General features: G+C 39.4%; 1 protein-coding gene across 11 annotated transcripts in view; it reads right to left on the reverse strand.

The window, feature by feature from the left end:
• The window catches only part of Dock10 (dedicator of cytokinesis 10), a 250,555-nt gene that overhangs the window by 41,376 nt on the left and 183,226 nt on the right, over nt 1–25,953 (reverse strand). For all 11 annotated transcript variants that reach the window (XM_052750000.1, XM_052750002.1, XM_052750003.1 and 8 more), the window contains exons 25-34: nt 24,287–24,356; nt 20,953–21,066; nt 18,831–18,902; nt 12,397–12,543; nt 9,210–9,293; nt 7,377–7,473; nt 5,461–5,505; nt 2,657–2,832; nt 2,416–2,532; nt 136–247 (exon numbers count right to left, since the gene is read on the reverse strand). In XM_052750000.1, coding sequence (XP_052605960.1) covers nt 136–247; nt 2,416–2,532; nt 2,657–2,832; nt 5,461–5,505; nt 7,377–7,473; nt 9,210–9,293; nt 12,397–12,543; nt 18,831–18,902; nt 20,953–21,066; nt 24,287–24,356 — 1,034 coding nt within the window. The remainder of the gene's footprint in view (nt 1–135; nt 248–2,415; nt 2,533–2,656; nt 2,833–5,460; nt 5,506–7,376; nt 7,474–9,209; nt 9,294–12,396; nt 12,544–18,830; nt 18,903–20,952; nt 21,067–24,286; nt 24,357–25,953) is intronic.

Below are 25,953 nucleotides of genomic sequence, written 5' to 3' on the forward strand. Positions count from 1 at the left end.
TAAAGACTCGTTATATAATGTGGTGTACTTTGCCAGGTGTATTATGCATATGAATTATGGATAGAAAGCACTATGATGTATAATGTAAACATCGATGAGTGTTAAACATGAGTGTTCTCAGCAGGTCTTGAGTACCTGCTATGGAATTTAAAACATCTTTGGAAAATGATGTATCCACAGAAGTTGCATGTTTCATGGACGTCTGGGTTTGGAATCCTCCATTAGTGCTTAGGTCATCTCTAGATCCCTGCATTCAAAGTGGAGAAGAGACGAATGAGAATTAGGGTGTTTCAGAATGGTATGTCCCCATGCCTTTTACATCCCTTTCAATTAGATATTCAAGTGTGACATTTTATATTCTAGCAAAGATGTTCCACTGAAGTTGGCAGTGGAAATGAATATTGGCAAAAGCATAGTCGTGCTCACAATTTGCTTTTCTTAAGCAGTGTTTTAAAGTTTTTATTCTTCTACAGTTTCCTTCTTACACTAAGTCCTTATCACACTTTTATGTCTTTTGTTTTTGTTTCTGCTTTGTGAGTCACTGGGTTTGACAGGCTACTTGAGTAGGTATGGGCTAGCCACTGGAGCATGAGTAACTCAACAGTGGCTACATCATTAAAGACAAGGAATCCCTGTTCTCCAGCAGCCCTTCACTGCCATTAGCTCCCAGGGTGGGTGAGGTCCCGTGACCCCTCCCCATCTATGATTGAATATTTACTGACTCAGTCCTATGGAGGTCCTATTCAGGCAATCACAACTGTTGTGAGTTTCTGAGTTTAAAAACCATGACATATTGTGGTGGTGTTGTGTTCCCCAAAATATTGTGTACCCTAATAAACTTATCTGGGGTCAGAGAACAGAATAGCCACTAGATACAGAGGCTAGAAAATGGTGGCACTCATGCCTTTAATCCTAGCATTCCAGAGGCAGAAATCCATCTGGATCTCTGTGAGTTCAAGGCCAAATTGGAAACAGCCAGGCATAGTGACACATGCCTTTAATGCCAGAAAGTGAGCCTTTAATCCCAGGGAGTGATGGCAGAAAGCAGAAAGGTATATAAGGTATGAGGACCAGAAACTAGAAGCTTTTGGCCTGGTTAAGCATTCAGGCTTTTGAGCAGCAGTTCGGCTGAGATCCATTCTGGGTGAGGACTCAGAGGCTTCCAGTCTGAGGAAACAGGATCAGCTGAGGAATTGGCAAGGTAAGGTGGCTGTGGGTTGTTCTGCTTCTCTGATCTTCCAGCATTCACCCCAATAAATGGCCTTGGGTTTGGTCTTATTAACAAGAACTTTTTAAGATTCCTGCTACAACACATGACAGCGTTTCACAGCCTTCCTCTCTAATGTTTGACTCTTTCTTTCTTCCCACTCTTCTGGGAATTTTTAAGTGATGTAGCAGAGATAATCTTTCAGAGGTGGGCTGGAATAATTACTGATATAGTGATGTATTAAATTATAGATGTAATTATCATCATATTATGTATATTACTATCACTAGGAACTAGATTTGAAATAGTTATGTTACAATCATTGTGGTAAATGTTTTATCTTACACAATTTGATATGAGGGATTCCTGTTATGTTAGGTGCTTTAAACAAATATGAAAACAGAGGCCTAAAAAGCTTGGATAACTTTCTGAAGGGTATAAACATGTTACATGATGCTGATGGGATTTGGTCAAGGTTCCTCAAACAAAAACATATTTAATGGCACAACCTCAACTTTTAGTAGGTCTTATCTTGGACTATTACTTGGACTACCTTACTTTTGTGAGACAAGGTCTCTCAATGAACCTGGAGCATAAAAGTTTGCCTAGAGTGCCCGGCCAACGAGCTCTAGGGAATTTCCTGTCTTTACCTTCTCAGTGCTGAGATTACTGATTCATGACACAGCATTCAGACTTTTATGGAGATATTGTGGATCAAAGTCAGGTCCTCATGCTTGCATGCAAGCATTTTACCAACTGAACATCTCTGATCCCCTTAAATAGATTACTATGCTGTGACCATGCTGGCTGAGTGGAGAATACTCACAATGGGCTGCATTGGGGCTTTGACTACTTTGGCTATGTAAGACACTTAGCTTCTGTGGGAAGAAGATGATGGGAAGTAGTAGCTGAATGTTGTACATCGAAGATAAGGCCATGAAGACATTATTCAAGCTGAAAAAGCTGTGAAGGCTTGGGTGGTGATTCAGAGAGTAAAGGGAACGAAAACAGTTCTGAAGAGAGGGGTGGGGCAGGTAGAAGCTGCTAGCAGCCATTAGGGACACACGGTATTGATGTGAATACTTGTCAGATTGTGTGGTTTAACGCCTAGCTCGTTTATAGGTAGGAAGAAATGGTTACCCAGGACATAAATATAAATAAGAGAATTTCCTTAAACGAAAGAAATTAGGTGAGATGTGCAAACATACCTGATTGGACGTATTCACAGTGAAAGGATACAGGTCCTTCAGGTAGATTCTTGGCATATTGTCCAGCAGCATGCCATACAGAGGCATGTACAGACTCGCTATCTGTGCCTGCTTCCTCTAGGTGAGGGCAGACAAGAGAAATGGTTCACATGAAAATCAATAGACTCAAGGGTTTTATATTCACTTAATGCAGCGAGCCATTAAATAGTGTTTGGGGGAGAGGGAAAGAAAGGCTACTTACGGGTTCTCTGTATCGATCATCGAAAGAATGTTTAGCCATTAGATTTTTTAGGACAGCTAAAGCTAAGTGCCTGATATCTTGATCCTCCTGCAGGGCAAATCCGACTTCCCGGAGCAGAATTCCGATTAAGAAGTGTTTGCGGCAAAATTCATTTGTGACCGAGTATTCAGGCATATCTTTGAGAGGAGGAGATGATGTTATTGAAAACCGAATAATCACTTTAGGATTACAAAAGGCAAATTGGATTGTTACTAGAAACCCTGCCCCCAAGCCAAAGGGAGTCCACAGTGTAGTCTCGCTACAGAGATGTGGCCTTTTGTGGCCTTTGGAGTGTCTAGTCAGATGGTAAAATGTTTGCTTACATAAACACAGACTCAAATACTAACACAGCATGTAAATAGCTACAACCTAGCAAATGGCCTGCTCACATCACTGCAGGGGCTAAAACAAAAACATGTGTTGTCTACAGGAATCGAGAAAGGTCCTAGGAAAAGAGGGCTAGACTGAGCTAGACCTTGGAGGTTGCTAATGGTCTGGAGTTATTGTGGGAGTATATGGAGGCACTGGAGATAGGGGAGGATGTTGGGAAAAGGGTAATGTTTATGTTCAATGGCACAGAGTTCTGAAATATAGACAAGTATGTGGGAACAGACATGTGGGAAGGGTTAGTAAATACAGTGGTCTAAAGAGGAGGCGTGGGGATTGAGTTTGAGATACTGGGGGTAGATATGGAGCAACCCAAATACAAATTCTGTATCCAGTACTTAGGTCCACCTGTAACTCCAGTTCCAGGGGATCCAATGCTCTCTTTTAGTCTCTGCAGGAACCAGACACCCAGGTGGTACACACGTATGTACACGCAGCAAACATTCTTAACACTTAAAAATATTCATCTTAAAAATGATAAAATATAAGTAATCTATACAAGTTAATGGCAAAGCAAACAAAATGACATCCCAAACCCAAATAATTCGAAAGGTGGTAAAGAACTTGAATAAACAGTTTTCTAAGGAGGACATTCAGGTTCCCAGCAAGAGGATGGGAGAAGTGTTTAATGCTGCTAATATAACCAGGAAAATGCAAATCATAGTCACAATGAGCTGTCAGCTCATTCCTGTCAGAGTGGCTACTATTAGATGTCAAATGACAATGACTGATAGGGACAGAGTGGAGAAGCAGGAACTCAATACACTGTTCAAGTGGATTTATATATTGGTGCAGCCAATGGAAAACAGAACGGGGCTTCCTCAGATAAGTAAAGACATAACCTCTGCATCACTTAGAATTACAACTTGAGGATATATACCTAAAGGAATTGAAATCAGAACACTTCTTTTTTCTTTTTTAACCAATATATAAAAGACATAAAATTTCTTCGGATGAACAAGGCAGTATGTAATGTTTATATATGTACACACACACACACACACACACACACACACACACACACACACACCCCACATGCATACACACAGTGTCGCAAAATGTTTTAATCAGCTAAGCATATCTATCTCCTAAATATTTGTTCTTTTTCTCTCATGAGAACATTCGAAGTCCTTTTTTCTTGCTTTTTGAAATGCACAGTACATTGTTGTTACCCACAGTTCCTCTACCATGTAACAGCGACCAGAACTTCTAGCTTCTACTGAACTGGAACTTGCTATGTTTTGATCAGCCTTTCTCCATAGCTCCCCTCCATACTTCCGGAGCCTCTCAGAACCACCACTATTTTCAAATCACATACAAATGAGATCAAGTGTCACTGGTCCTTATTTCTGGCTCACTTAACTCACCAGAATGAGATCCAGTTCCATCCATCATACCCCAAATGACAAGGTCTCATTTTTAATGGGAAAACAGTAATCCACCTTGCCAGATACATTTTGTTTGTTAGCAGTTGGAGCCCTAGGCTGCTTCCATTTCCTGTCTCCTGTGAATAGTACTTCAGTGACCTAGAAGTGCAGCCTTCTCCAGGACATAGCAATAGTACCTTTGCTTATTCACCCACCAGTGGGATTGCTGGATCGTATAGCAGCTCCGTATTTATTTATTTATTTTGAGGGGCCTCCAAACTGTGTCCACTTACGGCTTTACTAATTTACATCCCCACCAAGAGTGTACAAGGGTTCTTTTTTCTCCACACATCTCATCAGCATCTTCCACTTTAGACTTTTTATATAAAATAAGTATCTTAAAGAAACATCTGCAACCCCATATTTGCTGGGATTTTATCCCAAAGATATGAAAGTGGGGAGGGATGTTCTGCTTTTTGCAAATAGTAGAGGAAACTGTGGGAAGTGAAAGCGAAAACAGAGATACCACAGGATCTCATTGCAGATGTGAAAAGGTGAGCTCAAGGAAGTATGCTGGAAAAGGGGTTGTGAGGGGTGGGGAGATGAGAGAAGTGACGCATCTTCCTCACAGGGTGGAAACTCGGTGACAGGATGAATACATCATGAGACCAAGTATGTAGCGCTGAAATTGTAGTTAGTAGTATTGCATTGTCCAAGTCATATAGACCAAGTTGTAAGGAATAAATGTGCATACCTGGGAGCTTTATTTTTTGTACCTATGAGGAAAATTTCAGATGACTTGGGAAGTTAAAACTTTGCAACGCTTGGAGAATAAAATATAAAGGAATTAAAGGTAGGGCATCAAATTCTGTGTGACAAGAGAGAAGTTCCGATATGTGTTTGGATACATTGGTTCTGTGTTAGCACACAGGAGTTGGTAGAGCCTGTGCTCATTAACAGGAGAATACGGCTATGGTGCTTATGTAGGTAACATGAAATATCATTATTTACCTGAGGCATGTAACTCTTGAATTGATTCTGAAGGCGTCAGAGGATCTAGATTTAGTATGAACAGAGAATAACTTCAGATACATCCAAATTCAGATACGTGCATACATCCAATCAACTAGTTTAACTTATCATAGAAATTTAAAATGTATTTCAAATTATTTGCTATTATATCACCATTTTCAAGAAAAATGAAGCTGTACAACTCCCCAAAAGAATTTCATGAACAAAATTATTTTAATTCATAGCCTTGTATTTGAGAGCCATATTTTTGTAGCAAAAATCTGCCCACTATGGGATGTATAACAGATTATCAGGACTTTTTCTGTTTTGTTGACTGAGAATAAATAACTGGAATTAAAATAACCAAACAGAGGTTTGATCCCCTCCAGAATATCTTGGCCAAGAATCTAGCCAAGAATAACTCAGCATTAACTTTAAAAAAAGAAATTCTCCTCTTCTCCCTCCTCTTTCCCTCCCCACCCCTTCTTACTTATTTCCTTTTCTTTAGTGCTGGGGGTCAAACCTCAAGTTTCACATGTTCTAGGCAAGGACTCTACTACTGAGTTATACTTTAAGCACAAGCAGAAGGACATCCCAAACAGACAAAAACCCGAAGCCTCCCAATGCTACTGTCTGACCTAAGATTTCTCCTCTTCCTCTGCTCTACGGAATGCGTACAATATACTAGAAAAGGAACGGTAGAGTGTCGAGAGACTACGTTTAAAATGAGAACAGCACCGTATTTCCGGGCCTGCTGTTGTAACTTCCTTTCTGCAGTGTCAGGGCAAGCTGCCACAGGTATGAGGGAGGCTCTGTACCTTCTCATTTTCTCATTTCTTGACCAATAACACCGCAGTGGCAACAGTGTCGGTAGCAAGGTACTTCAGGACTCTGACTCAATTTCAGTTCTCCCTTTGTATTTTGCTGCTCAACTAGTTTCTGATGTTTACATTCTCTTATCATTTTTCCCCCCATACACACCTACACAAGCACATAGAAAGGGCTTAAATTTACAAAATAAATTAAACATCTTGTGTGCAGTATTTACATGTAATAATGTATATCAGATTTAGTAAATGAAATGTGCTCCATTCTTACATCTTCACCCAATCTCTTTCTGTCTCTGGCCTAGGAGTGTCAAGAGTTTATAAAGCTGCTCCTCTCCCTCCCTTCTTCCTTTCCTCCCTCCCTCTCTTCCTTCTTTTTTCCTTCCTTCCAACTTTCGTTTCTTCGCACAACTCATTCTAGCAATTTCATTCTAATGCAATTATGCATGATAATTAATCATCTTCACTATAATTATACCCACAACCGTTTCCTCCCTGTCTTTAGATATCAAAAATCATGGAAATCTGTCCTTTGGAGCTAGTAGGATTCTAGGTTACTATTAAACCCTAAGTTAATCTGTAAGCCCCACCTGCCCGAAGACCAGGTAACTTCCTCGATTCTGGGAGTTGTAGTTCTTGAAAATCACAACAAAGCCTCATGGGAAAGGATGGTGGCCTATGGGTTTTGTCCATATAAGCCCTGACAACATGTGTTTCAGGGCCACTCAGCTGTAAAGTTTCCAGGAGTGGTCCTGGCCAAATTCCATCTTGGTCAGTATATAATATTTTAATAAAATAGCTTGCTTTAATGTGGTCAAAATGGTAGAACTGGTTTTTGTCCAGTGAATCTCAGGGTTAACAGCTACAATTCTTTGATTCTGTTGGCTTTCTCTTTGACAAAAAGGGAAAGGGAAATACAGAATTGTAGTCATCAACCATATGGGGCAACTTCTTTTAGACTTTTATTAGATTATTAGGCTTTCATATCCAAGTTACATTTTTAGACAGAATTGTTACAGGATCTGGAGAACAGAGGCAGAACAAATGACCGGCCATGTAAGGAGTTAAGAAGACACTGGGCCTTGTTACCTGGAATGTTTGCTGATCTTATGGGGAGGCACAGGGGAATGAAGTGCTCATGTTGACAAACTTCTTGAAGAAAATCAAACTTATACTGGCATAAAGTCTGAAATAGAGGCAAACAGAATGGCTATTGTTTGCATATCAAGAATTTCATAAAAATAGGCAAAAAAAGGCATGTGCTTCAAACTGACCCCCACAAAGAAGAAATAGCTAATTCCGTATGACCACCAAGTAGTTCTTAGGTTTAATGGAGTCTGCTTCTTGTAGTCACACTCCTGATCTTTGTACACCGCTCAAGGCCACCTAAGGAAAGGAGACCAACTGCCACATTCAGCTTATGAGAGAAAATCCCAAGTCATGCCTTTAGCTTATTTCATATGTGTTTATTGTGTCTTCACTCCTGTTGCATCATGGGAACGGAGCTCTCTCAAGCATCCAACTCAAATCACAGAACAGACTGTGATCAGGAGGAGGTGAGGTCCACAGTTAAGGAAGACAATGGTACATATTATCTGAAGTGGAGTCAACTTCACATGCCACTAGTTCTTAGTATCATTCACTTCCCCATTTTCCCTTGCCTTAAAGGTGTGTCTTTTCCACCTGGATTTGGACAGTGAATCACAGAGTGTAGACTTGGTCTAAGATAACTGTAATTCATGTCTTAAGACAATCACATCAGTAGGAATGTTTAGCATAGTTATAACAGTTTTATATTCTCTCTCATGTACGATAGATAATCATTCTTTAAGAGCGAGTTAGCTTGTCACTACTGTATTTACTGCTATCAGCTCACAAAATATAAAAATACCCCTTTACCTAAGATTAAACTTCTATTTTCTGGCAACATCATTCAATAATGTAGAGAATTGCCATTTCAAACAAGAACAGTATTTGATGTGCCCTTTTATTATGTGAACAAGTGTATAATTAAGTTATACACACATATTAATTATTCTTCACTGAAAATATGCCACTTGATCTTCAGAAAAATATGTAGGTCTAGTATAATTATACTTAAGTGAAGATTATTCACATTTCATGCATGATAGCAACACAACTGAATATTCTTTAAGAAATAGTTAAAGGACCTTTGGGATAGAACAAAGGTTATTCCTAGAATACACTTTACAGATATGAGTGCATCTATGAAAAAACTCAGAAAGATCTCAAATAAATAACAATGTATATCTCAAGGTCAAACTTCAACAAAGTAAATGACAAAAATAACAAAGGTCCAGGGAAGAAATTAATGAAATAGAGACTAAAAGAATAACACAATGAATCAACCAAAGAGTTGTTCTTTTGAAAAGATAAATACGATTAACACACCTTTATCCAAACTAATAAAAGAAAGAAGATCCAAATTAATAAAATCAGAGATAAAAAGAGGGTATGTGCAATGTACATACAAAGCACATACATACAAACTACCAATGTACATACAGAGTACAATGAATGTAATATGTATGTATGTACAAAGTACATACATACAAAGTACAAAAATGTACTTTGAAATCCAGTACAATGAAATCCAGAAGATTATTAGGGAATGCTTTGAAAACACAACTCTTAGACATCTAAAATAAACAAGTTATTAATCATATATTATCTAATACAGTTAAATCAAGAGAGTACAAACAACTTAAACATCCATAACAGTCAATGAGATTAAAATAGTCATAAGAAGCCTGTTAACAGAGGAAAGTCCCGAACCAGATAGTATAGACCTCTTTTTATGACTCACTAAGTGGATGCTAGGTTAGTGTTCCACATAGAGATCACCTTAGTTAGTTATCATGCTGGACTTGGCAAATGATTACTTTCATCCCTGGTCCTTACCTTGAACTCACCAGAGGAGAACATGCTGATGTAATTGTTCACCATCTTAAACACGAATCCCCGGTCCATAAATGTAAAGCAGCGCTAAGAAGATAAAATTCCAAAGTCGTCTTTTTACTTGAGGGATTTTAGAAAAGATAATTGTATACCGAAGCAGTGTAATATTTAACTAAGTGTGATATGTGTTTAAAAAAATCTATAAAGGATGTTAGAACACGCATCTGCGTATAGCAAGTAATTAAAACACCATAGATAGTATAAATGCCTGAAATTCCATATCTGCACCTATCAGCTGTTTAAATATTGCTTGGAATCTTGCAATGAGCTATTTTAGACTTTTTCTTTCATATAGAAAGCTGTCTACTTTTTAATTACTTGGTTACATTTTATTATTGTTTTTAGTACATTGATCCCAGAGTTGCTCGGGTAGAGACCATCTGCTACACACTGCGGGTGGGATAGGAAGTGGTAAAACGGGCCAGCAGTCTTTTCATTCTTATTGGCTTCCTTCAACAGGGGACTGTTCTTTATTTCTTCCAGGGAAGCATACATTTGAAGAAGAACGAGAGAAGATCCTGCCATTTCTATCGGGGAGCTGTTTGTGTCTTGCTTTTCCTGTTGTCAGATCCTGTTAATTTAGCCAAGAAGGTCTTAGGTCAAATTTATAACAGGCACATTGATGGTTATGGAATATGTCCTTTTCAGCATCTGGCAATACTACTGTTTCTATCAGTTCCCTTTTCACTCTGGACCCTGGTCCTTTAGCCTAGTGGTAGGAACTGGTTTATGATGACCAGTAAAAATGATTGTGGGAAAACATTCATTTATTCCCCAAGTACAGGTTATCTAGCCAAACAGATTAGATATGAAGACCTTCCCTTGTAGAAAGGTGCTTAGCCAATTCTTTTTACTGTTTACAATGTTTTTAAACACATTTATTAATATTCGAGGTCCATCTTATATATTATATTTTCAAAAGCTAGTTGAAATAAAACAGGGATCAGTCAGATGAAGAGGCAGCAGGACATGGACATTGAACAGGAAAAGCAACATTTGCCTTGACGTTATGCTACAAAAGAAGAGCACTTGAACAGACGTGCATCAGAAAGAGTTGAGACTCAGTTTGGTAGGAAAAGAAAAAGAAAGGGAAAAAACAGAAAAGCTATACAGTTTGCTGAGCTGTGGGTCTGTGTAAGACTCATCTGCCTTAAGGAGAGAACAATAAAAACACACAAGATTTTGGCACAACACTGTAAAAATGGTTCGTTTCATGATGTAGGTTGAGGGAGGGTACCTGAGAACCCAGGGCATGTTTATACCCTCAAAGGGCTTCCATAGAGTCTGTCCTCTTGCTGACTGGAAAACAACTGGCACAATTATGGTCTTATAAACTTCCCATCACTAAATACCAATGACGGACAGTTTTTTATGGCTTAGATCTGGAATGCCCCACCCTGATCTGAGCATCGCGTTTTAATTGATCAGTACCCATGTTATGTTGTTATTTTAATGGTTATGGAGCTTTACTTTTAGGACCTAAGATTTGGCTAGTGGGAGTAGGTTGATGGGGTGGGACTCTGAAAGTACTACCCTTGGCCTTCCTTCTCTGTTGTGTTTCCTTGTGTCAGCCATGTGAACAAGTTGCCACACACTCCTGACACCAGAGAACAGTAGTTCTACTTTGCCTTCCCTCGGAAGATGGATCGTGACACTCCGAATCCAGGAGTCAACAAATTACTCCTTAAGTTGCTCCTATAAAGGATTTTGTGACAGCCAGGAGGAAAGTAAGGACTGCTCTGATTCACAGTATCTGACTATTGATGAGGAATTAGACAACCAAAAGTGGGAAACATTGAGGGCCTTCTTGAGGAATGGCCATTAACAGATTTCTGGGAGTACAAGAGATTTGTAATGCAGCACCAAGAGGGCAATGCTGGGGTGGGAAAGGTCAGGGCTCCTTAGTTCCTGGAATTGGGCCAAATCAAGACTTTCAATTTTACATTTTCCAGATCTGGTTTTAGCTCCTTTCTTTTTCTCCAGTACTTTTAACAATGATCCCAAAAGCATTTGTTGTCTTCCGAGTCAATAAATTATTAATAAATTAATAAATAAAATGTAATTAAATTAGAAGTGTGTGTGCTTGATGGATTTTTTGGACATCTATGATACAAAATATAATCTTTCTATTCACAAATTTCTCGTGTGTGTGTGTGTGTGTGTGTGTGTGTGTGTGTGTGTGTGTGTGTGTGTAGATCAACCTGGAGTCTATGTGAAGTATTGTTATTGCTATTTTTAGCTATATGTGTTTATTATCAGTCTATGCTTTTTCACCATTACCGTTTACTTTTTCATCTTGGACATTTTCCATTGCCTCCACATGAGGTTTATACATAGACAGCAATAACCTTTGTATAAATATACTACAAATAAACACATATTTTTTAACAAGCATCTAAGCCAAGAGTAGTATATATGGGGTCTCTTTGCTTTCTTAGAAAATTGCTTAGTCATCTTTTTTTTCCTTTCAGTTAAGGGAAGAATACTGCAGAGGTTTCCTTAAATGCATTTTGCTTACAAGTTGGACTGGATATAAATTTGTTCACCAAATTTTCTATTCTGTCAAGCACTTCCAGTATGCCACCAGCAACACAAAACCCTTTACTCTCTGGGCCTTAAAGTGTGGTAGAAAATGTGAGTCATTTTCCTCTCTCCTTTACTCTCTTCCCTTTTAACAGACACCATCTTTCTCTTCTACTTGAAAGGAAAAGAATATTAAAAAATATCAAGGGGAGGGAATAGTAGAGTGTTGGCGCAGTGAAAGTAGAGATGGGGAATTGGGGAGAGAAAGATTCGAGCAGATAGCAGTTTGATGGGGATGGGGAGACCAGAGGACAAGGGAAAGGTTCACCAGAATGAAGTGTGCATGAAGAAGCTTTCTTGGAAAGCAATGATTTTGCAACCCACATAAAAAGTACAAGAGGAGATAACAGAGCACATGTGATATGAAAGAGCCTCTGAGTTAGAATGAATATTAAAACATATTTCAAGAGGAGAAATGTAGACGTGGTAGTGTTCGTCTTACCTTCTGAGCCTTCATCATAATAGAGAGTAAGTTAATGGCATTTAGGATGCTTTGCAGCCACTGTCAAGGGGACTTGAACAGAACTGTGCTCTCACATAGCTGTACCTTAAGGAATCTGGCGACGCTGTGGTTCGCCCTTTTTGTTTCCTCCAGGGCATCCTTGTATTTCCAAATCACATGGTCGCACAGGCCCATTACCAGATTGTCTAGTTCACTTTGGTAAGACTCAGGGAATCTTTGAGCTCTGGGAAGCTGAGGAAAGAATGTCTTGTTCATAATGTGGTGTGTGACTTACCAAGCTGGGACAAGCAAACTGAAAGACATATTTTATAGACCAGCAAATCAAAGGAGCTCTTTGGAGAACTTGAAAGCAGTAATAAAACTTAAAAACCTCTTAAGTTTCAAGATCATAATTCTATTGTTTTTATTAAATGTTCCCTTCTAGCTTGACTGGTAAATTTATACTTTTACATTAAAAACTGTTAATCTCAAACACTCAAGCAACATGTGCAAAGCAAAATGTGAATAATTTCATGCTCTCATATATTAATTCCCTCCTCTTGCCTCCCAGGAAATAACTATTAAACTTTAAATAAAATATATTAATTTTAAAATGAATATTATTCCAAAATAATTTTTAGTCAGACAACTCCATTGATCTTAATTTAGAATGATTTTTAAAATGCAGGAATCCTTTCAATGGAAAAAAATATGAGTGCTAAAACCTTAAAAGAGACATCTATAGCAAGACCCCCTCCCCATCCAAGGGAATATCATAAAAGAGAGGGTGAAAAGTATTAAAACCATGGAGGACTGGGAAGAGTGTCATGAAATGCTGCCACCCAGATAGGACATTGCTACAGCTACTGTGATCACAAAATGGTTATAGAAACCTGTACAAGGTTGAGATGTCAACATGGAGCGAGGACGTACCCTACTTAGCTCCCTAAGGAGCTAATGACTGTCAGTGAGTGCTGGAGGAGGGTGTGTAATTTTGTCTAATGTTGTAGCCTACGGGAGACTAGATGGGAAGAAAAAGGGGTTCAGAGGAAAGTAGAGGGAATAAGAGAGGGTAATGGGCAGGGGTGAGTATGGTCACAATATATCATTTATATGTGTGACGTTGTCAAAATGTAAAGAAATATGGTAATGACTATCCAGGGGATGGCTCAATTGGTAAATTGGTTGCTTTGGAAGCAAGAAGGGGTTGTAAAGGCTGGACATGGTGGCTTGCATCTTCAGCCCTCTCACAGGGGGTTCTTGGAGCACTGAGCTCCAGGTTTAGAGAGAGACCATCTCAAGAAAACAAGGTGGAGAGTAATTGATGTCAACCTCTGGCCTCCACATGAACTCACACACAAGTGTTCCTGCACACACACACATGCACTCACACATTAACACATGTACATTGTACACAGACAAAAATAAAAATGTAAAAAATTTTAATAAATAAGCAAATAACTGGGTGAGAATAGTTACTGGTCTGAACATGACTGAACATGAGTTCTAGTCAGTTCTAACTCTATGGTTCCAGGATTTATCACAGATAAGAAATATCAAGATCCAAATAAATGAAAAAATAAAAAAAGAAATATCAATATCCTTCTGACACTAGATATAGAAGAGCTTTGATGTGAGATTATATAACATATTTAATATAATTTTATGCCATGTTTGGAAGTCAGTATAAAAGGGGAAAGTTTGAGAAAGCTGAGCTGTCTCTTGGGTTTATACAGGCCTTTCCTATAAGATCAATAAGATCCATTCATCTCTACAAGTTGGTTTTAGTGATTGTTGTCACCACAGTTAGAGTGAATCATGTAATGTTCAATTACAAGCACACAGCCTTTCACACTGTAAGAACATGACAAAACACAACAAAGCAGGAGGGTTGTTAGTTATTACAGGGATTGCTTTAAACGGAGATTTAGGAATGGAACATTGGAGATGACTTTTGTTTTTCTTTCCATAATACCACTTATAAGTATTTCGAAAGCCTCATCATTATTCCTTACATGTATTTAAAATTTATTGTTGAAATCATACAAATTGATAAAAAAAAAAGCCCCACCAACCTAATGAATCACATATACCATTTTCAATCTTCTCCATATATCTTGGGCGATAAGTATACACAATTTATCATTACAAAGGCATCAGTCATTTATTTATGTATTGTGTTTGTGTCTGTGGGGAGTGTTGTGTGTACTCAGGTATATATGCATATGTGTGTGTACAGGGAGGGCTGGAGGCCAGGGATTAATTTCAGGTGTCTTCTTTAGGGGCCATTCTCCTTGTTTTGTGGGACATGATCTCCCATGGGGACCTGATGCTTGCTATTTACTATGTCTATTGGCCAATGAGCTCCAGAGAATCTCCCCGTCTCAATTTTCCAGCACTGGAATTACAAATGTATGCCACCTGGATTTATATATGGGTGATTGGACTTGAACTTTTGCCCTTGGGTTTTACAGAAAGCACTTTACTGATGGGGCCATCCCCTGGATCAACAACCACTTGTTAAATAAGTGAAACACATTTGTATCTTCCCCATTGGGTGTTGTTAATTTCTGAGACTTATTATGTATACCAGAGCTTGTATTTTCTCCCTGGAGATATGTACAAATGCCATAGATTTTTGATATTCTCTTTCTTCCTCCCTCTTTAAGCCTTCTGTTGAAATTCTCCTTGTGTTCTACTCCTACTCTTAGCCCAAAGGCATGTGGTGTGGTAAATGCACAAGGAACATTTTCAACCATTTCCTGAATGAATATCAGAAAAGTTTGAGGTGAAGGATAACAGAGACAGGGAGTGAGACTCAGAGGCTCCCAAACTGCCTATCTGGAGAGAAAGGAGGACCTGGGCTGTGAGACAGCCAAGGTCATGAGGGCTGGACCCAGGTATGGGGCATTTGGGAGCTTTGTTGGAAACAAGTGAGTGATGGGAAGGAGAAAGCTAGTCAGCTCCACGGACCTGCTGGTGCTTCTCAGTGCTGAGAAGACCTTTAGCAGATCCCAGGAATATGAACATCCCCTAAATCGGAAGACCAGGGGCCACACAGGGGTACTCTATCCAGCCACATCACATCTCTCAGCAGACCAAATGAGGCATTGTACCTGAATCTCTCAGATTCCCCACCCATTCTTTTTTTTTTTTGGTTTTTCGAGACAGGGTTTCTCTGTGTAGCTTTGCGCCTTTCCTGGAACTCACTTGGTAGTCCAGGCTGGCCTTGAACTCACAGAGATCCGCCTGGCTCTGCCTCCCGAGTGCTGGGATTAAAGGCGTGCGCCACCACCGCCCGGCTCCCCCACCCATTCTTGCTCCAGAAACTCATGACTAAAATTCCTTCAATGTAGAAAGCTACTCACTTCATAATTAAAAGAGAAGAGAAAATAAAATAAAATATGCAAATACCCTGGGAGACGTTTACTTTGAATGCTTTTGTGTCAAAGGATGACACCTTTTCCTATGGAGACTAATAAGAAAAATGGAAGGTGCTGATTTCCTGTATGAATCAGTGTGAGGGCTACTGCTAAAATAGGTAACGTAAAGGCCAACTGGGATCAGTGAAATATGAATTTCTGGGCACAACGGGCTGTTTAGATATTTTGTTCTCAGTCTGTTCTGTGACCTATCTATGTGAGAAGATACACATCAATCACACTGGTAGCAGAATTTAGTCCAATCCATTCTCCTACAGCTGAAATAAACAGCCCCTATCTAGATGTCAAGAGTCATTTTTTACTACTCAGTACTTCAGTGGCAGAGCAGGGATTACAGCAGCGAGAGAGAATTTCGCATCCCCACAGGGTAGAATTTAGAGATAAGAATCGTTTTTATCTTCATGTTAGATTTTCCTCTTCTTTGGGGCAGGAGATTCTTATTTCTAGAAGAAGGAAAGCAGGTGTATCCAAAAAACAGAACAAAACAAAACAAAAAACCACATGCAGGGACTGGGGTGAAGACATTCACTGCTGCAGAGATGGATGAACAGCGAAGGCATTTCTGTCCTACCAAAGTCAAGGTGATGGTTGGAAGGTGCTGGGACCTGGAAGTGTGGGTAAGTATTTCTGTCACTGAGGAAGGATCCCTGTGTATTTCCTTAACCTTTAATGCCTATAGAGGGTCTTCTATATCCCTCGAACAGTCAATTCTTCTCATTAGAGAAGACGCCACCAAGCCTTCATTTCGTAAGGAAATAGGCAAACTCTAGGCAAGCTGACCCAACTGTTCCTTGGTTAAAAGACCCTGACTTAATGGCTTCCTGGACCTAATCAAGTCATAGAGAACATACCAAAGTTGGCTATGGAAACTAGGCAGCATCTACAAGAGCAACATGAAAGACATTTAATATTGGATACCAAGGCTGTTTGATTTAAGGGACAGAATATAAAAGGGTATGCATTAGAATTAATAGCTAAGAAGGTTTTTGAGCATCTAGGAGTAAATGATAGGTAACTTGCTATAAGGCATTGATGGCTTTTCAGACCCAAGAAATGGATTTAAGTCACCTGAAGTGAAATTTGTAAATGTCTTAGCTACTGTAGCAGAGGATAAGGGCTGGAGTAGAGATGTAGAAGAAAGTGTGCATGAGGGAATTCCTGTTAATAGAGCCCATTGTGCTCATTAGAACATGAAATGGCATAGGAAAGCACAGTAAACACTGCACTGAGCCTAAGCCACCAACAAAGTGCTGGTACTACCATTACTGCTATGTTCCACGGTGTCTGGTGTATGTTGGTAGCAGAAGCAGCCATAGTACTGATTCATTAACAGCCATGGAGATAATGGGTCACTCTAGTAACAGAGACCATGTGACATGCTTGGCTAGGGCATTGTGATTAGTGGTAAGGCTATAGGGACATTCAAAAAAGCTCAACTCTGAGGGACTTGTAGAGCTGGATAATTCCATATGAAATATAACAAAGGAGTTAGGGCCAGACAACTTGATGATGGAGGTCTGTGTCTTTAAGTAGACACAATCCTGTCTCTGACCAGCGTTAACTTCTACATACAGTGCATATGAATTAAGAGGAAGCTGAGTAAGAGGAAAGCTTCCAAAACCTCTACTGAGCAACTTATATGCAGTGATGATTCTATTTTTCTTCCAAAGGTCTTATGGGCATTTACCAAGGATATGCATGCTGGAAAGAGGGGGGCATTTGCATACTTCAAGCACTATTGGACACAGGATCTACATGACATTCCTAGCTCGAAATCAAAATCACTCTCATATCTACCCTGCTAAGAGTGCAGACCTATAGGGACTGAAGACAGAATCTTGACTAAAGCTCTGATAACATTTAGATGGATGGGATGGGGGTGTCAAAGAGCCATCCAAAGTCATTTACCTGGTCCCAAATGTGAAGTTTATATAGAAGAAACTAACATTTGGATTAACATTGCACATGGAGGCCATGGTTTGGAGCTGTCCTTGTGAGGATGCCAGAGGGAGCTCTGACACTGACTGTCTCCCACCAGGAAGGTAAGTCAGGAAAATGTCACTGATCTCCTGTGCCCACCACTGTAACACTGTCTGAGTCTACTTCTGGTGGTGGTGGTAATGCCAGGTGGGGGTGCACACTGGCGCTCCTCTCTTGGCTCTATCCAAATGGAGGCCGAGAGAGGTATGTGAGAACTCAAGGTATTCTCTTGGGTGCTCATGGGTTAGTTCTCATTCCCTGACTCTGTGAGTAATCACAGATCACATGCAGTGACCTTGGCTACAGAAATGGGGTTGCCAAAGATTCAGACCCTCTGGAAGGAGGGTCTGGGCCACACTCTCTGGTGGGTCACCAAGACTTTCCCAGCTCTGAGCTAGGGTAAGAGGACCTGGAATGGATTGTAGAAGAAGGGGTGGTGAGCTTAGGTAAGCTTCTGAGGAGACTGTGATAGGAGCTAGAATTAATTCCACCAACCCCTCTTCTTCTAAGAGAGGGCGATGGGGGCTGTGAAGGAGCAGATTCACGACTGTGTGCAATGTGCCATCATAACTGTGGACTGTAGAAGCCCAGACATTTCCTTAACTAGTATAAAACATGTAAAAACCTGCTATATCCCAGAACCAATCAATCACTCATGGCAAAAACGCATTATCTCAGGCTTCTTCCATTCAGTGATGGAGCTGGCTGAGACTTGCCAGCAGGACCTGTGCAGTGTACAATTCCTCCAGTGAGCATCCTCAGCTTCCACATGATGAACTGGCCAGGCTGAAAGCTTCTTCAATGCCAGGCTCATTTAAACCAACGCCCCTTCCTTCTCCATTTTCTCTCATAGGTATCAGATCTGCCTACCTCTTTTTTTTTCCATTTGTCCTTTATAATTACTTCTCCCCAATAGATTTTGCAATTGTAATTTTGTCTTAGCATCTGCTTCTGAATGGGCCTTTATTAACATATATGATCAGTTCTTGTACTTAAAAAGCAATTAACATAAATTGCTAAGGTTTTACACAGCCAATAAAAGTGGAACTAATGAGAACATGTTCATTAGTGTAATTGTTGGATGATATTACATTGCTATATTACCTATGATCTTACCTGAATTTTATTTGTATCAATCAAGTGCTGTGCCATTGATTTTAGAATAATTGCAAAGAAGAACCAAGAATGCTATAAGGGAAAAAGACAATAAAAGATTTATTAATCTATGTAAAAATAATGATGATTATGATCTTTACAATACAATATTACTACAATTTTTTTGTCTTAAAGTAAATGAGTAAGTAAATGGACCAGAGCAGTAACACATTCTCTGTTACCTTAGGATGACATTTATCAAAGTTATGCTTGTCATAGCTCACATCATACATTATTACATACATTAGCTCCTTAATAATATCAAAAAGTTGAAGCTAAAAAGTGTACAGTTTACTTGAGACGACTTTTTGAGCATTTGTTCATGAAAGATTTACTCATGAATATTTGTTTCACTTAAGTTAACAAAACTAAAATAAAGCTTTTGTGATAGGCTCATCACTGGGCTCTTAATTTTGTGCTCATTTTGCTATGTGTTAATCATTTTCCCACCAATACTTACATGTTGAAAGTGTATTTCCCTTTTTCTACCACTGAACACCAAATAAAAATTGTTATTCTCTACTTATTTTCCTGAGCCTGCCTTTTTAATTCAACAAACCTTGTTTAGAGTCTCATTATGGAGACTCATTAGCATGGGGTCACATCACATTACCACACTACATATTCAATCATCATGAATCTCTCTGCTGGACTACCACAGAGCAATTGAATCACATCCCGTTTCTGGCTAGAACAATGCTGTGGTGACCCTTGTGGACCATCACCTTAAGTCCAAGAGGTTGGCTTAGGCGAAGGGGACGAGAGGCTGATGTCCATTCTAAAGAAGCAGATGTGGCTTAATGAAGGGATCACGTCCCTGAAGAAATGAAAGTGTCTGCTTGAGAGTGAAAGTGAAACCCACACTATCAAGAGTGTTTAAGGAATCCAAGGCACACTGCAACTACCTCCATCTCCTATCCTGTCCCAAATTGCACCTTTAGTCATTGTACCAAATGTTCTGCCATTTGTTTCCATATTCAACAGACTCTCTCCATTCTCATGGTGGTCCATAGGCATGGCAGACCGCTCATGGCTTCTCTGACTTCATCTAACCGCTCCAATTCCTTGCCCACAGTGGTGCTCTCAGACTCAGAGCTATCTTACTGAATAGGTAAGGCCTTCCCTGCACCTGCTGTGTTCTCCTCTGAAACCCCCATGGCCAGCTCCCTTCCTTTTTTCTCGTGTCCCCTTCTCTATCAGGTCACCTGCCCACCCTAGGGAGTTGCTTATTTCTTTGAACTGCTCCACACTTCCTTTTCTCATCTGGCTTGCCATCAACATATAACTTATGATTAAACTATATCCCTAGCTCATTCCTCCCAGTAAACACCCAAAGGCATGGAATTTAGGTCACCTCTCTAATACATCCCAAGTGCCTAGGAGTCTGACTGCTTGAAGGTAGGTGGGCACCTGAAATATATCAGTTGAATAAATACGATGAATACACTCAGAAGGCTTCTTAAAAATAAACTACTTGGTCAGTCAGAATTAGATTTTTGTGAACTTATGCTGATGGCTTATGATGTCATATTGCCTTTCTAGATATTTGCAATCAGTTGGACCCAATCAGATGAATTTTTCAAATCACAATAGACAAAAAGCTTGCATCTAAATTCAGGGTTCCAACATCATTTTATAGGTTTTTCATGGTCTCTTCTTCATGTCCCTACGCACGTTTCAACTTGAGATTGAAAACTGGCTGTCACTCACTTATCCTCTATTGTCAATATGCTCATTAATATGCCATTACAATTCTTTCCAATTTTTTCCTACTATAACTAGCTGACCAAGCTTTGTTCTATACTTACTGTTTGTGAATATTTCCAGACAATTTTTAATAGTAATTCATTCTGCCTTTAGATCAAAGGACTAAGCTTGGGTGCAACCTGATCCTCTCTATGTTTCTTGATATAGAAGACCCCATTTTTACTTGATAATTTGATATAATTAAGTTTTGATATGAAACTTATGTCAGAAATTAGAAGGAAAATGACTTGTGGAAATCAGTGGGTCCTGTCACCTTCGAGCGATAGAGTTCTGTATCCACTGCTAGCAACGTATGCACTGTGATGAAGAGGATTACCTTTAGGACATGCTTGACTATCGTTGAATCGTTTGACTTCAAAAGATCACTCAAATTTTTAGCCAGTTCCTCATGTATCGTTCTCTCTTTGTAGGACCTGGTCTTGAATACAAACTGAAGAAAACCCAGAGAAATGAACAAAGTTAATTACTCTTAAAAGGCTTCGAAGATCACCCTACATGAACAACTCATTTCTCATAATCAGCTGCTTGTGTCAGCTTTAGTCATGGAGTCAGCGGAGGCCTGATGGGAAGAGCAGGACACACTTGCTCCTATTTGGGGTCTTTGCAGAAGTAGGGCCTCGCTCACCTAAGCTCTCCTTGGCACTCTTTCTGTAGAAATCAAGAGAAAGGGCCAGAGAGCCACTGAGCAGGTTCAAGGAGTCATGGAGGGCTTGGACCCACCTACTTAGGACACACTCCCCTTCTCTTTCCTTCCACTGGCAACAGGTGGCATGGTAGCAATTCTTCATCCTGAAAGGGTAGAGCACCCACTCAAATAGCCAAGTGGGGGAGCAGGTGCCTTCCAGAAGTGAGGAGGTGAGCTCCCCAAAAGCCCAGGTTTTATCACCTGTGCTAGACACAGCTATTAAGAGGTTGATAAACGTCAGCCATCAGTAAGATAATGAACGCTGCTTAGTTTCCTTTTTCCCCCAAGGATTATCTTGGTGATAACCTTCTTTATTTCTTCATAAATTTAAGAACATCAATACATACATATGAATACACACATTTCAAAGACATTAAATGCTTCATATTGAATTATAGTAGTTTGTTTATGAGTTGGGTTTGCCTCAAGAAAGGTATTGTCTTCATGATAGTCACAATTTAGAATAGACTACAACTTAGAGGGAAGACAGGCAGGAGACTGGTACATTTACTTTTGGATCTCTAACCCTTTCTTTGGACTTCAAAGCACATCAGTACCAGGGTAGGCCCTGGGGTTTGAAGTTCATCTCAAAGGGGAGACAGAAAGCTAATGGGCTCATAAAACCAGCTACAGCTAAGGGTAATTAGTTTCCCCTAAGCGTTGAACTTCCTGTGAAGACAAACTTACCACCAACTACTGAATCCTACTTAGTTATTTAGCCTGAAGGGTGTTTTGTTTCAACTAGCACGGGACTAGTCTAACCTTACAAACCTGCTTCTTAGAATTGTTGGTGCGACAAACCCCTGTGAAGCGCAGCATTTAATTAGATTGACACAGACACACATCTTTGAAAAAGACACAGGGTATGTGTGCAGTTTTGATACCATAGATGGAGTGAGTTAGCAGCTGGTACCACTGAACTTGAAATGGTGTTTTGTTTACTTTTGGATAAATACATATTACAATGACTATAACATCACCCAAGGATATACAAGCATGTCTTGGAATCAGCCCATTGGTTGCTTACAATGTTCCTAGGGGGTGGGACTTAATATATACCTATATGTTAAATGTTTCCCTTCCATCTCTGGTAAAAATAATTTCAAACTCTTAGCACAAGGTCAGGCTGTTAACCATATACTTTAGCAGGAGTCTGATCCCAGAATCACACGTCTGGGTCCTCGTCTGGTCTGTCTCCTCTTCTGTATTAGTGGAGACAGCTGAGGTTTCCTGAGGTTCACTTCTCAGAGCACTTCACTGCTTAGGCTGAAGTCTCTCACTTCTTAGTTTAGGTTTTTTTTTTTCCCAGACTAATCCACAGGTTGGAAGTGTTTGTTTATTTCAAAGTAAATTCTAAAATATCCTTAGGAATTGTCAATCTGAAATTCCACGTAAGTGTATCTCTGGATTTGAGCTGCTTTAGAACAAAGGGTAAACCACCTCTCTGCTGTATTGTAGAATGTGACACTCTTGTCAAGATGTTTCATGTTTTCTGGGTGAGAATGAAGCCTATTCCAGGATGCCTTTCCAAGAGCACCACAGAATAAGAGTCTGAGCATCCGAGGCTCTCACAGGAGCTGGCCTTGGTGATGACGGAAGTAGCCACAACAGCTGAAGTTCTTAATATATTTTTAAACAACTCCATTAGAACAAGGAAATTGATACTACAGTTGAAATGGATTTGTTTTATTCTATTTGGTCTCTTTGTGGATTGAAATAGAAAGTTAGGGTAACTATTGAGAAGATAAACTCTTCCCAGATAATTACACTAGCAAATACACTCATCAATCCACTAGCAAAGTAAGTGATGCCCCTCTATTAAGCACAGAGCAAACTACACGGTATTTGTAGGTGTAATTAGCTTTCGGTAATTGAAGTCAGGGTCCTAGCAGGTACAATTATATTCTAAGGAAGGGGCTGTGAAATGACTATTCTAGCATGCAGGCTTTTTTAAGGAGGGTCACACACTCATGCTTTGGTATTTGGGGAGGACATCTAACACTTCTCACAGAAAATACATAGATAAGAATCCTTGCACGTGGAATCTCAGAGTGGTTGATTCCAGAATGAGATTTTTAACTACTTCCTTTTGTAGCAACATTTCTATGACACTAATCACTGTTAAACAAAGAAGTTTCTATCACAGAAGGCCCCAATTCTTCTCCAGTTGCATTTCTAAACATCTAGAATGTACATTTATCCCTATATATGACTTGAATATATTTCATTTAAAAAGTAGTATCTCCAAAGATCCAGTCTGTGTATACAAAATGGAAATATAAGTTTTGTATGTATCATAAAGTAATTGAGGATGCTTGTATTTTGCTTTCAATGAAAGGATGTTTGGAGCAGAACTATGAGAATGCAAACATCACCACAAGTTCATTGGCATCGATTCACAGCCAACTGAAAATGAGAATAGAACATCTCCAAGTGGACACTTGACAAGGGACACTGAGGAAGCAGTGCACACCAATGAGATGGGCAAATGGTTCATGCCAGAAGATAAAGGACTTAACATACCAGAAGCAGGTACAAATATACAGTAACTGGGAAAATGAAATAATGCCTGAGAAAACAATAAAAAGAGCTAAGAAAACATTACAGAAGAAACACAGAGCATTCAACAAACCCGCAGAAGTCTTTCTTAATTAGCATAGAAATTTCATATATTTCTAATGTCAACGTCAAAGGAGCAACACTTTAGCTTTCTCTTCTGTCTTTTTCTTTCCACCATTCCCACATTGATATTCATTTACACATGCACACAGTGCTTTTACACTTAAACAATACAGCTAGCCCATTAATGCAAAGAAATGGAATTCTGCTAAGGCAAACTCGTGTTCTGACCATGGTGGGCACCATCCAACTTCAGGGTGAGACCCTCCCTCTTAGTGCAGACAGGAAACAAGACAAGCCACACAGCACAGGGCATATTATCAGTGCCCTAGTGGTGACCCCGTACCTTAATGTATGACTGGACGGAATGATCTAGCTGCTCCTCATGACACTTGGCCACAATGTCAGCCAGAACCCTGGAAAAGCAAGGATGTTCAGTGGCCTGGATGAAGACATAAAGATTCTACTGTCTTGGAATACTTGGAAAATGGGGTATTTCATGAATGAATGAATGAACTAGCCAAATCACACTCTCTTCTTGCCTTTCTCACTCCCAACAGAGGGCACTTGACATATCTCTATCACCTGGGAGTAATTTCGAAACAGAAGCATTCCAAGAACCCACTAAGGTATAAGTAAGGTCTTAGGGTCTAAGATCACACTGGAGACATTTCCTCTGAGCTGAATGCACCTCTTGTGGTCTCTGCACTTGCTGACATTGTCTTCCTGGAAAAGGGATCATTTTAGTACCTAATTAGGCTCTGATTAGTGCCCGTGTTCCATTTTAAAGGGCTCACCTTTCAACCAGTGAGCAGAAGACCTATTTTTGGAAAAAGAGATTAGGTTAAGCTGTATATTTCCATCATTAGCTGGGCTAGGGTTTCATGTAGCAGTGGTATGTTGATATTTTTTCATATTAACATGATCAGTTGCTGCATGTCTGGAGAGCTTTGGGAGATCTCAGAAGCTAACAGATCTGCAAGCTGCGATATTTAAAAGTCTTGTCAACATCGACGTAATACTCAGCTGAAAGGGACACTAGTTGATGTCACAATTTGAGATTTTTAATCTGGGTCCAGAACTGGTTGTTTGTGGAACTGATACTAATACTTTAATTTCTCAGAACTTCGGGGTTTTATGTTAAAAAAAGGGCTGAAAGCCTTCATTGTAGAAAAGATAAATAATATGAACAAGGAAGAAACAGTCAATATTTCAATACTAACTGTGATTTTTTCATAATGCTAGGGCTATTTTTGAAACACACAACAAATATATGTTTAAATTATTAATTCAAGATAATATAAATGCAGAATTCTAAGTTTGTGACTAGACTTATTAGTGGTGTTGGAAGAGTATGGTTTGACCAAATTTAACACAAAAGAAAGGAAACAGTGCAATTAAAAAAATTCTGTGGGACTATGAAATGATGTAACTATTTTGGGAAACATTCTAGCAGTTTCTAAAAAAAATTCTAATACTCAACCAATGAATTGTATAGCCATTATGCTACTGTGGATTCACACCAGAAGTCAGGCATTAGAGTTATGTTGACCTAGAATTTATAAATGAACATTTATAGTGACTGCATTCATTATAGCCCCCAAATAGGAAAAATTCAGATGTCTTTCAACAAATGAATCCTTAAACAAACTGTAGTACAATCCATATCATAGAATACTACTCATCCATGAAAAGAAGTGACCTAGTCATAGATGGACAACCTGGGTGAATCTTCAGAGAATTGTGATGAGTGGAAAAGCTAATGATTGCATACTGTATAATTTCATACATACACAGATAGGGGTGTGTGTGTGTGTGTGTGTGTGTGTGTGCTGACAGTGGGGGAGACTAAATAATGAGTATACTTATTCTCTCCGTATTACCCCTTTTAACTTCTAATGAACCTACAATTATATCAAAGTAAAACATTTAAAGCACAAAAGAAAAAAAACTAGTGTTCCACTAATGATAATAGCCAGGAATCTGAAAACAAGGGTTTGAGAGTGAGAAATA

Source organism: Peromyscus californicus, unplaced genomic scaffold (genome assembly GCF_007827085.1).
Source record: "Peromyscus californicus insignis strain IS unplaced genomic scaffold, ASM782708v3 Scaffold_21__1_contigs__length_65335640, whole genome shotgun sequence".
Classification (NCBI taxonomy): Eukaryota; Metazoa; Chordata; class Mammalia; order Rodentia; family Cricetidae; genus Peromyscus; species Peromyscus californicus.